At 53.9% G+C, this 12,161-nt stretch overlaps 5 protein-coding genes across 5 annotated transcripts; 4 read left to right on the plus strand and 1 right to left on the minus strand.

Annotated features, from left to right (window-relative positions):
• Positions 1–137: 137 nt before the first annotated feature.
• Positions 138–2,210, plus strand: CDV56_104858 (putative manganese ion homeostasis (Fr); the record flags this gene model as incomplete). The annotated part of the gene is made up of 2 exons (XM_026758477.1): positions 138–488; positions 540–2,210. The coding sequence occupies 2 exons, from the start codon at positions 138–140 to the stop codon at positions 2,208–2,210; spliced, it is 2,022 nt and encodes a 673-aa protein (XP_026611606.1).
• Positions 2,211–4,179: 1,969 nt separating this feature from the next.
• CDV56_105178 (sugar porter family MFS transporter) lies at positions 4,180–5,944 on the plus strand (the record flags this gene model as incomplete). Its single annotated transcript, XM_026758797.1, has 3 exons — positions 4,180–4,277; positions 4,346–5,190; positions 5,241–5,944. The coding sequence occupies 3 exons, from the start codon at positions 4,180–4,182 to the stop codon at positions 5,942–5,944; spliced, it is 1,647 nt and encodes a 548-aa protein (XP_026611607.1).
• A 530-nt stretch (positions 5,945–6,474) lies between these two features.
• CDV56_105363 (putative ab-hydrolase associated lipase) lies at positions 6,475–8,403 on the plus strand (the record flags this gene model as incomplete). The annotated part of the gene is made up of 1 exon (XM_026758982.1): positions 6,475–8,403. The coding sequence occupies one exon, from the start codon at positions 6,475–6,477 to the stop codon at positions 8,401–8,403; it is 1,929 nt and encodes a 642-aa protein (XP_026611608.1).
• A 1,143-nt stretch (positions 8,404–9,546) lies between these two features.
• CDV56_105597 (putative oxalate decarboxylase) lies at positions 9,547–11,267 on the plus strand (the record flags this gene model as incomplete). Its single annotated transcript, XM_026759216.1, has 8 exons — positions 9,547–9,823; positions 9,882–9,971; positions 10,018–10,033; positions 10,076–10,247; positions 10,289–10,356; positions 10,404–10,524; positions 10,577–11,081; positions 11,146–11,267. 8 exons carry the CDS (start codon positions 9,547–9,549, stop codon positions 11,265–11,267), a joined length of 1,371 nt encoding a protein of 456 aa, XP_026611609.1.
• Positions 11,268–11,343: 76 nt separating this feature from the next.
• CDV56_105732 (uncharacterized protein) lies at positions 11,344–12,111 on the minus strand (the record flags this gene model as incomplete). Its single annotated transcript, XM_026759351.1, has 2 exons — positions 11,344–11,487; positions 11,555–12,111. Coding segments are annotated over 2 exons (701 nt in total), but the record flags the coding sequence as incomplete, so codon positions are not given.
• Between the last annotated feature and the right edge of the window lie 50 nt (positions 12,112–12,161).

A 12,161-nucleotide genomic window follows, 5' to 3' on the forward strand; every position in this document is an offset into this window, starting at 1 on the left:
TTTCATTTTTTGCAGCATGATACCCTTATTCGTTTGAATCGAGACAGACCTCCGTTTCACTTCGTGTCATCGAGTTTCGAGCAATGTGGCCTACACACTAAGCCGTCGCTTTATTTCCTGGACTCAGCAACACAACCATGAGCTACTCCTATCCACGTAGTGACAGTGTGAATGCGTATCGATCTTCCCGCCGCGATCGCTTCGCCGAGCCTACCAATCTCCATGAACGTCTAACCCAGGCGCTACCGTTGTGGGCCAGAAGATGGGTTACGACACTACGCGAACGGAGAATGCCTGCTGCACTCAGCGGGGTCGAAAATGATTACAATGGAGCTGGACTTCAGAAGATCTGCTGGCGTTTTGTGAGGCGTGTGTTTACTGTTGCGAACGCCTTGATATTCTTGTGGGTTTTGACGCTGTGGTGGGGAGAACGGACTGTTTTCCAGGAGAGTCTGGAAAAGTGTGCCTGGGACAAGTGGGAGAAGTGGGTTAGTGATCGGGTCATATCTCTGTATCGATGGAGTGCTAACTCTTTGTAGCCCCGGGATGCCACACCACATCACGTTGTGTTTATAGCCGATCCGCAACTTGTTGATCCCCATACATACCCCGGTCGGCCATGGCCCCTTTCGACCTTGACGGTCAAGTACACAGACCAGTATCTCCGCCGCTCCTTTACAACTATCCAACAAATGCTAGGCCCCGACTCGGTCGTATTTCTTGGTGACCTATTCGACGGGGGTAGGGAGTGGGGAACATCGTCGACGACTAGCCCTGAGAAGCGCTATCAGAAATACAAGGATTCCTTCTGGAAGCAGGAATATCATCGATTCGTGAAGATTTTTTCTGATCAGTTTCATGTGGGCGACGGACATTCTAGTGAGCGTCGAGGTCGACGGATGATTGCCAGTCTACCGGGCAATCATGACCTGGGCTTCGGGTCGGGTGTTCAGGTGCCCGTCCGTGAACGATTCCAGTCATTCTTTGGCCAAGGGAATCGTGTCGACGTGATTGGGAACCACACGTTCGTATCGATCGATACGGTTTCATTGAGCGCGATGGATCAGCCCGATCCGCAGACAGGCAGCTCCGGCGCTGGAGCCGGGGATGGAGAGCAGCCTAATGAGCATATTTGGAGGGAGGCGAAGGACTTTCTCAATGAAATGCCTCGACATATTGCCAAGGCCGAGACGGAGGAACTGGTTATGCTGCGGAATGACACTCAAGGGAGCAAAGGCCGTCTCTTCAAGCACGACGCCGTGCAGGTGTTGGAAAATGCGGTCGCCAAGGATCCGCAGTGGGAAGCTCTTGGTCTTCCGACGATTCTCTTGACCCATGTGCCGTTGTACCGCAGGCCGGCTACGCCGTGTGGACCTTTCAGAGAACGCTATCCTCCCTCCTCAGATGGGGAGCTTGAGGAGGACGAGCCGAACTCATTGAGGCTCGGTGGAGGCTATCAGTACCAGAATGTTTTGACACAGACCATTTCAAAAGATCTTGTTTCCAATATTGGGTCCAATCTTGTGCAGGTCTACTCGGGCGATGACCATGACTACTGCGAGATCTCCCACCGCGAGTTTAGTGGCTCACCCAAGGAAATTACTGTGAAGAGTTTCAGCTGGGCCATGGGAGTCCGTTACCCTGGCTTTTTACTCACCAGTCTCTGGAATCCTATTGATCTGACGACGGGGAAGCCGAGTGAGCACGCTTCGGCTACGATCCAGAACCATCTTTGCCTCCTCCCGGATCAGCTGGGCATTTTCATCCACTACGGGCTTCTTCTTGGATTTACGTTTACCATCCTTCTCATCCGGGCGGTTGTTTTAGTGCTGTACTTCCCAAAGCCGAACTCGCCTGATCCCATCCTCCCTCTCTCCGAACAAGACTTGTACACGTCTTCGCCATCGATCACCTCCATCCCTCCATCCTCCAGTACGTCCAGCTCTACACTTCCATCACCGCGCGGTCTGGCCAGTCGCGCGGTGAATGCACCACCCCGGCCCAAGTCCTACCCTGATGCTTACCCAGGACTAGCAGAGTACGAGGCCGAGCAGAACTCCAAGTGGAAACCGCAGAGCGATGGGTATCGGCGGAAACACGGGGCCGGCCGTCCGACTCTTGCCAGGATTAGACGGGAGCTGATTGGTTCGGTCCAGCTCGTGGCCAGCGTCGTGTTTGCCTGGTATTTCTTTTTGATCTGGCGGTGGTGATTGACTTGACAAAAGTCAATCATTGTTCAGGCGTGGTATAATGACACTGACAGAAGATAAATAAAGTCCATAGCAAACCACAACCGTACGCAAGACCATTTGAGTGTATCTAGAAAGTCCACAGCAGTGTCCACCAAGACCTGCCACAGCACTTCTAATATATTTTTTCTTTGGGTCCTTGATACTGGTTAAAAAGTTGGGAATTAGAATCAGCATGAGTTTAAGCTTCAGTGGAAATTACTGATCGGCAAGGTTTTTTTTCTGGTGGCGCCGTGGCGGTGAGAATCATCACTTAACAGTGTTTGGCTTTGATGGTCTTGATTCTTAGAGATTCTTGTTCGGGTGGCTTGAAGTTTTAGTCTACGGAGTATTAGACTACGTACTTGTAATGGGAAGAAAATAGAACGACGAAGAAGAGAGGGGAGATGTGATATACCTTGCTTTGTACAGGAGTCTGCAGTAGTCAATTCTGCATCCTTGTCAATGAGGGATTTATCTCGCTGTCTCCTAATAAAAACAAGCCCACAATTCTGAGTTGCGCAGGGACAGGGCAAAAATTATCGAATCCATGGTTCAGGTTCTATTTGATTCTAGTGTATCATCATCATCCAGATTGCCCCAGTTCAGATCGAATTCTTGTTACCTAAGTGTACAGAAATGAAACCATCCAGAGCGTCCTGCTTAGGAGTACTGTCACAAGCAAGGGGGAGTTTTGCCTCGAGGCCTCAGGTTCCCTCAACCGCAGAATCAACTCTCCAATAATTGCGAGAAATTTCTAGATGCCAACAAGACTTGATTCTCAATAGTCAAGCCAAGCCACTGAGATGATTTCCACTGATTGCCACTGGCAAGTTATTTTAGGTTTCTCTCACTATTGTCATTTGTAAAATTAATTGTTTTCGCCGAAGAGTGGCCGGGATCGTGCTGAGTCTGACACCCCGAAATGTCACGAGGGGCCGACAATCATGCCCGATTCCGGCATCTCCAGGTTTTCTTCCCGACTCCGGACTTGCACTTCTCATCTTTCTCCAGACACAATCTCCAGGTCCCGCATCCGGCTTTCCCTCGGTGATTCTTCCCAAGTCAACAGCATCAAACCAAACAGTGCAGGGTGCCGACAGTCAGAAACCCACGTCTCACTTCGACACTGAGTCTGGCCCGTGGTCGATGATCCCCGGTCTCGAAATGTACACCGACGGGAACAGTTCAGGCCTTCAGGGGCGGAGGGGCCCCTAAAAAAAAGAGAGAGAAAAGTCTAACGCCGCCATCGACGTAGCTTGATCAACCCAACCAACCAATGAACCCTTCGGTGTCCCCGAACCGAGTGGGTTTCTAGAATTCATCCACTGCAGCGACTATTTGCTCTGTGTCTCAGATGCGGTCTGATGTTGTTGCTATCGGCCAATGAAGCCTCAGCACCTCGGATTACTTCCCCATTCCGAATGCAAACGGCCTCGTGTGTGTCCTCCAGTCCCCGCGGCTTCAGACCGTTTCGGCATCCCATACGCTGAAGCGGCTGCACTCCTCGTGTCCCTGTCTTCCTCCATAGAAACTCCGGACTCCAGACGGACCAGACTCCAGACACGGCCGGCACAGTGGAGTCCAGACACGCTGCTGACTGCTGTCCCGTGGACTGCCCGTCGTTTTGAAATGACTGCGCCAGGAAGCTGATTGCGGCCAACCAGCATTCGTGCTTTGCCTCTGTGGATATGGCGGGGTTATCCCCAGGTTTCTCCTTTTTCATTCAGGTTAACTCTCAAGAAGCCGGTTTGGGGAGTATAAAATCTCCCGCATACCCCAGGGTGATCGTCAATTCTTTGACCTCTTCGTTCTCTCCCAATCCATCCTCTACTGCCATTGTGTCAGTGTCTCAGGGTATCTCGTTTATCTGTTGACAAGACTTCCAATACTCTTGGACTTGTTGATCATACACTTTGTCCTTTGCACATTACTACACTAGACTCTCATCATGGGCTTCATGTTAAGAAAGCCCGATGATGCGGTAGGCTCTGCGGCGCCTGCCATCATCATTGGTTTGTTCGTCGCGTTTGGTGGTATTCTATTCGGGTAAGCCTCCGACTCGGACCCAATTTTGATTGACCTTGGCACGGCAGCTGATCAAAGGACTGTTATAGCTATGATACCGGCACCATCAGTGGCATCCTTGCTATGAAGTACTGGCGGAAGCTCTTCTCCACCGGCTACATCAACCCTGACGACAACTGGCCTGATGTCACATCCTCTCAATCATCGATGATCGTCTCCTTGTTGTCTGCTGGTACTTTCTTCGGAGCTCTGGGCGCCGCGCCTGTTGCCGATTACTTCGGACGACGCATTGGTATGATTATCGACTCGGCCGTCTTCTGCGTTGGTGTCATTCTTCAGACCGCCGCCACTTCCATCCCGTTGTTCGTCGCTGGCAGGTTCTTCGCCGGATTCGGTGTTGGTCTTCTTTCTGCGACTGGTGTGTTGCTCATCCCTTTGCCCCCTCCTGGTGGCCGTGTACTGACAGGACCAGTTCCCCTGTATCAATCCGAGACAGCTCCCAAATGGATTCGTGGTACCATCGTCGGAGCCTATCAGCTGGCCATCACCATTGGTCTGCTGGTTGCTGCCATCGTGAACAATGCCACCAAGGATCGTATGGACACTGGCTGCTACCGGATTCCAGTTGCAATCCAGTTTGCCTGGGCTATTATCCTCGTCACTGGTATGCTGGTTCTTCCAGAAACCCCTCGTTTCCTGATCAAGAAGGATAAGCACGAGGCCGCCGCTAAGGCTCTTGCCCGCCTGCGCCGCATTGATATCAACGATCCAGCCATCATTGAGGAGTTGTCCGAGATTCAGGCCAACCATGAGTACGAGCTAACCATGGGTACGGCGAGCTACCTCGAGATTCTCCGTGGCTCCATCGGCAAGCGACTGGCTACCGGTTGCGGTATCCAAGCTCTGCAGCAGTTGGCCGGTGTCAACTTCATCTGTAAGTCCTCCTCGTTTCTTCCAGTATCCGGGCCTTGCTGATTTTTCTAGTCTACTACGGAACCACCTTTTTCAATGCCTCTGGCATCAGCAATCCCTTCGTCATCACTCTCATCACCAACATCGTCAACGTGCTGTCTACCTTCCCCGGTCTCTACATGGTCGAGAAGTGGGGTCGTCGTCCTCTGTTGATGTTTGGAGCTGTTGGTATGTGCGTCAGCCAGCTTATCGTCGCCATCGTCGGCACTGCAACCTCGTCCGACGTGGCCAACAAGGTCCTGATCGCCTTCGTGTGCATCTACATTTTCTTCTTCGCCTGTTCCTGGGGACCTGTTGCCTGGGTTGTGACTGGTGAGCTTTTCCCACTCAAGGCCCGTGCCAAGTGTCTCTCCATCACAACTGCTACCAACTGGCTGCTCAACTGGGCCATCGCCTACGCTACTCCTTACATGGTCAACAGCGGCCCGGGCAATGCCAACCTGCAGTCCAAGGTATTCTTCATCTGGGGTGGCTTCTGCTTCATCGCTTTTGTCTTTGTGTATACCTGCATCTATGAGACCAAGGGTCTTTCTCTCGAGCAAGTCGATGAGCTCTATGGAAAGATCTCCAAGGCCTGGCAGTCGACTGGTTTCGCCCCTTCGGTGCACTTCACCGATGTCCGGGATGTAGCCGAGGGACGCAACAAGGCCAACCTTTCTCAGCTCGAGGCTGACGCTCAAGAGAAGCACAAGCTTGAGCACCTGGAAAAGGCTTAATTTTTTTTTCTTTCTTGTTTGTTGGGAAGCATTCATCTTTGTTTTGATGGGCAGTTTAACGGCGCATATGGAGATACCTGGACTCTTGATGATTGATATGTTCGATGAATGGTAGATGATCAGATCATTCCTAAATTTCTTCCATTGTAATTCGTGAATTCCTGCCGTTGGTTGACTCCTGAGGCGAACCATGTCCCGTGGACGCCTCAGGCCGCGTCAGGCACTATGACCGCATGGCCGGGGAGGCATGATATGATTGGCTGGGGGGCTCAGCAGTTGGAGAACCTGACCCGCTATCTCCAAGATTCACGTGAAAAGGGCCTGAGCTTGTTCTGAAACCGGAAACCTGTAAGGAGTCCGTGCACGATATCCAAGTCGGTGGTCATTCTTGATTCTCCTGGTCAATGTTCACAGTACCTCTTCTACGGCCAGTCGTACACTCGCTTTCTCTCTCTTTCCCATTCTTGACCACGAATATGGCAAAATGAGGCATTCTCCAGTCTTTACTACATCCAGTACCCCCTGACACCATGTTAATGGCATCACGTACCGCAGAACGGCCCGCCAGCCTGGACCTCACGCAGGAAGAAGACGTTACAATACACAATCGGTCCTCGAGGATCTTTCTCCAGAGTGACCCCATTGACGTCCAACCCCCCACGCCCAAAGCAACAGGCAACCTCCTCCGCTCCAGTCCCGACATCGAACTACGAAACCTGAGGACTAGTCGCGAAGACGAAAAGGTCGAATCAGCAGTGGCCGCAGCGGTGACGGACGGACTCCTGGAGGACACGCAGAAGCGATCGCAATCGCAATTGCAGCCGCAGCACCGGTACCAGCCCGACACCGCTCTTCCGGCGCATCCGCTGTTCCCACCGCTTCCCTCGTACAGTCCGCCTTCGCTGGCGCTCACGGTACGCTGTGTGGCGCTGCGTTGTGTCTCGTTCGTTCTGTCGCTGTTGTTCCTGGGGGTCGTTGTGATTGGTGCGCTTGTAGGCTTCGCTGGCACGCAGCTGCACAATCTTCGGCTTCGAATTGGCGGTGAGGATCCCAACTCTCGGCGGAAATTTTATGCCGAGGAGCGCGAGCGGCAGTTGAATCGGGAGAAGGAGCTTAGGCGGTGGAAACAGCGGCAGGCGAAGAGGGATGTTGACGAGGAGGCGCCGGATGAGTGTCCGCCCTTGGAGGGCGGGAGGGACTTGCTTGTTTGTGATGTTGCGTATTACGCGAGGCGGGTGGGACTCGATGTGGAGACGTTCCGAGTCCAGACGGAGGATGGGTTCATCATCACGCTGTGGCATGTCTATAACCCGCAGGAGTATACGCCCTTGTCTGCTAAGGAGAGAGGGACCCGAGGCCCGGACGTGTTTACTGGACGGAGGCAGGTGAATGCTTCCGGTCGAAACCGCCGCTATCCTGTCTTGCTGGTTCATGGACTGTTGCAGAGTGCTGGTGCGTTCTGTACAAACGACGACGACAGTCTGGCTTTCTATCTTTGTAAAGCCGGGTACGATGTCTGGTTAGGCAATAATCGCTGTGGGATGACGCCGGAGCATACAACGCTATCGGCCGGCGATCCGCGAATGTGGGCGTGGAACATCCGGCAGATGGGCGTGCAGGACCTGACCGCGCTTGTTTCGCGGGTCCTGTTTGAGACCGGGTTTGAGAAGCTGGGGCTTGTGTGCCACTCGCAAGGCACGACGCAGACATTCGTGGCGTTGTCCAAACACCACCGCCCGGAGCTGGGCGAGAGGATATCTGTTTTCTGTGCCCTCGCGCCGGCCGTATATGCCGGACCTTTGATCGAGAGATTCTACTTTCGATTCATGCGAGCCGTTCCGCCCGGCATGTTCCGGACCGTTTTCGGCATCCACGCATTCATCCCGATCATGATGACCGTCCACCGCTTCCTCCATCCCCGCATCTACGGAGCATTGGGGTATCATGTCTTCGCGCACCTGTTCAGCTGGAGCGACGCCCGCTGGGATCGCGGACTGCGCGATCGCATGTTCCAATTCGCGCCGGTGTATGTCAGCAGCGAGACGATACGGTGGTGGTTGGGTCGGGGCTGCTTCGCGACGCAGCGGTGCATCCTGGCCACGATGGAAGACACCCTTGCCGAGATGGAGGAGGATCTCCGTCTGCAACACAACGGAGACCAACCGGGCCCGCGCACCGACACCGCCTGGTACGGGCCGCAGACGCCCCCGTTTGCGCTGTGGGTCGCCGGGTCTGATGCGCTGGTCGACGGGCGGCGTCTCCTCCAGCGGTTCCGGGGCGGACGCGAGCCGCATGTGCAGGTGGTACATTCCAAGGTGATTGAGGAGTATGAGCATCTGGATGTGCTGTGGGCCATGGACGCGGTGGAGCAGGTGGGTAAGGAGGTGCGAGACGTTATATACATGACCATGCCGGAGGAGGCCCGGAAGAGCTGTCGGGTTCCAAAGGGGTGTTCGTGACACTGACCGTCCCCAATGACTCTGATGGGCGATGAGATATGATTTGCTCTGACTTTGATGTTCAATAGACATTGGTGTATATACACGTATATCCTAATACATAGACAACAGCTTACCTGCCAAGCCACATAGGTCTTACTCAACGCAGCTGCCTAGTACTGACCACCATTCTGACTCCACCTAGCCTTGCATCAGCAAGTCAGAAGCATACGTACACCCAATATACCCAGCATCCGTTCCCATCTCGAATTCCCTCAGAGCACGTACAGAGCTTGGAGAATGCCCTCGTGCGGGGTAAGATACCACCCATTGTGCAGTCTTCTGGGGCAACGGCCAACGGGTTCTATCCACACTCGTGCCGTGGCTATCTGGCTATCTGGCTATCCTGGAAACGGTATCCACCTCATAGCGGAAAATGATGCAGCCTGCGAAGCGAGGTGGGGAGGGGATTCTGCATGGGTGTGTTTATTCTTGGTAGCACTAGCGGGTATGACTCGCCGTGCGGGGGATACGATACTGGTTATAATTGCCACAGGAGACTAATAGTATCTGCAGTATAGGATGTGAATGTGATGTGCTGGGTGTAGTGCATTGCAGGTGGAGAGGTGGTTTTGTACTACTACTGGGTTATACTGCGATACTTGTTGGATTTGGGGAGGTCGGAGGAGGTTTCCTGGCTGGGTTAGGGTTAGGATGGGTGTGGCTTGGTATTTGGTGCTATGGTGCTATGGTGCTATGGTGATGTCTTGTTGAGTATGTGTACACTGTACTGGGCAATATCCCCACTGATGTCAGCGAGAATTACACCATACTATCACATTCTTGATTCTTCAGGCCATCCGCCATCGGACTACCCACATCAGGCGACCCATTGGCTTCTTACGTTCACCTTCCCCCCACAGGGCTGATGCTCTGCCTACCATCCGACATGGTCTTCCTCTCATGAGGGGTAATCCGTTGCCGGTCGACTAGGGCTGCCTGGACTGGACCATGATGTTGTATCAAGGAATATCCGGACGGTGAGGGGTACTGACCCTGTTGATACCCGGCCATGCCCATTCTCCTCCGCAGAACTGTGGTATATAAGGGAGTCATCTCGCGCAATGGGGTTGATTCTCGGACCATATCAAGCCTGATCCCAAAATGAAGTCGGTCCACATCCTGCAAGCTCTCCTTCTTGTTCTCCCCTGGGCAGATGGAGCGCCCACAGCCCAGCCTTCGAATCCTCCGTTGAGGGGCTCGGAGGATCTGCTAGGTTATTCCTCCTCCAATACAATCACAGAGCAGTCGACGGAGGTCAAGTATACCCTGGTGACTGGCCAAAAGGAGGATGCGGATAACGGGGTGTATCTTGATTTTGAGACTGTGGACAATCCCCAGCCTATCCGGGGGGATCTGGGAGGGACGGATCCCGGACCGAGTACGTCGTTCGTCTTGAGCCCCGCATTTAATGAGATTGGAGTTGCTCACGGTGGCAGGGAATGATTACTATGATCAGATCAATAGTGATAAGCTGGCTCCTCCCGGGACGGATCATGGTCAAACGATCAATGCTCAGTGGCCGATGGGTATGTCTTTATCTTCATGATGGTACACCATGCTAACCTTTCATAGGACTCAGTCACAACAGGTAGGCCAACCGTTCGCTTGAAGGAGGTTGCTAATTAAGTAGACTCGGCAAAGATGGGGCTGGGTGGGCCCGACAGGAGAATACCAACGTCATGCCAGACGCAACACTCATGGCCGGTGTGGACATGCGCCTCGAAGCCGGTGCGTATCGGGAGCTGCATTGGCATGTTGCGGCGGAGTGGTCGTTGGTCCTCAATGGATCCTGTCGTATTCAGGTACGTTTCCCCGCCTTTCACCGATGTTTGCTGACCGTCAGGCCATCAACGAGAATGGTGAAACGTTCATCGACGACGTGAGCGAAGGCGATGTCTGGTTCTTCCCTCCGTATGTCACGCAAGCCATCATCGTAAACAGAAATGCTGATCGGCTAGGGGCATTCCTCACTCCATCCAAGCCCTCGACACAGGCGTCGAGTTCCTTCTCGTCTTCGATGACGGTTCCTTCTCCGAGGATAATACATTCCTCGCCTCGGAAGTCTTTGCACATAACCCGGTATGCACCTGTCCGCACCTCTCCTCGTCCAAAGATGACTGATAGCAACTAGAAAGAAGTCCTAGCCAAAGACTTGGGTGTCCCCATCGCGGCATTCGAAAACATCCCCGAGGACGAACTGTACATCTTCCCCGGCACCCCGGCCCCCAAAGACATCGAGGCTCAAAACGTCACGACAGCCGCCGGCCTCGTTCCCAGAGCGCAAAGCTACTCGTACCACTTCTCGGAGCAGCCCGCCCACGAGGTCGCCGGCGGGTCAGTCAAGATCGTCGACCCAGTAACCTTTCCCATCGCCAGTAACTTCTCCGCGGCAGTCGTGACCGTCAAGCCGGGCGGGATGCGCGAAATCCACTGGCATCCGAGCAGCGACGAGTGGACCTTTTTTATCCGGGGCCAGGGACGCGCGACGCTGTTCTCGGCGCCCAGTACGGCGACCACGTTCGACTACCGGGCCGGGGATGTGGGATACTTCCCGCAGTCGAACAGTCACTATATCGAGAATACGGGCGACGACGACCTGATGTTCCTTGAGGTGCTCCAGGCAGATAAGTTCACCGGTGAGTGTAGCAGTAGCCTGTAGCTCTCAGCTCTGTTCTAGGGTCATGCTAACAAGGATATCAGACATCGCACTAGGTCAATGGATAGCATCTACGCCGCGGCAGATCGTGGCAGATACTCTGAAGCTCAGCAATGAGACCCTGAGCCAGTTGAAGACGGAGAAGCAGTATGTTGTTGCTGGATAAACACGTACATAGCGACATCATAGCATCATTACATATCATGAATATGAATCATGCACGGCCCTCAAAGTTAACCAAATCAAGGCGCATACGGCGGCGGCCGCTCCGCCTCCTCGTCACTCACACTGGACTCATCCTCCGACTCGCTCTCCTCCTGGAGAATCTTGTAATCGAGCCTCTCAACCTTCGCATCACCAGGGACAGCATCCTTGCCCTTCTTGCCCTTCATCACTATCAGCACATCACTCAAACACAAAGCAGAGAAATAAGCAAACAGAAAAAAAACCTACCTCCCCAATCTCCTCCGCAACAACCTCCCCCTCCCCAATCCTCCCCACCAACCGCCCATTCTTCCACACCCCGAACCTCAACCTCATCCCCGTAAACTCCGTCCCGATGATCACACACTCACTCGCCTCGCAGTCCCTCAGGACCGCCCTCTTCAACCGGCTCTTGCAGGCAGTCACATGGTCCAGCTTGCTCCGCCGGAGAAGACAGCCCTGCTTCACGGTCGAGTCGACCACCGTGCTCCGTCTCACAGCGCTATCGCTCACGGCGCTGTGGCGTATCTCGCTCCGTCGGACACGGCGGATATTAGATAGTGAGGAGTCGCTTGCGTCGAGCGACCGGGCTGCGGGGACGTTGAGGAGGGTTGTGTTGGACAGGGTGCAGCGGCGGGTGGAGGAGTTGGTGAGTGTGCAGGAGTGGAGTTTGCTGCGTTTGATGCTGATGCTGATGCTGGTGCTTGTAGCATCGGGTGTCCTGGCGATGGTGGTATTGTCCAGCGTGGAGCGGAAGATGGAGTCTGCGGGGGTGAGATTGGTGGAGGGCTGTCTCTTATACTGATCTGACGCTGCCGACGAACTTATGCGTTGTGGTATTGGTGGCAGGGGAGAT

The sequence above is a fragment of the Aspergillus thermomutatus genome (genome assembly GCF_002237265.1).
Source record: "Aspergillus thermomutatus strain HMR AF 39 chromosome Unknown NODE_217, whole genome shotgun sequence".
In the NCBI taxonomy this organism is placed as follows: Eukaryota; Fungi; Ascomycota; class Eurotiomycetes; order Eurotiales; family Aspergillaceae; genus Aspergillus; species Aspergillus thermomutatus.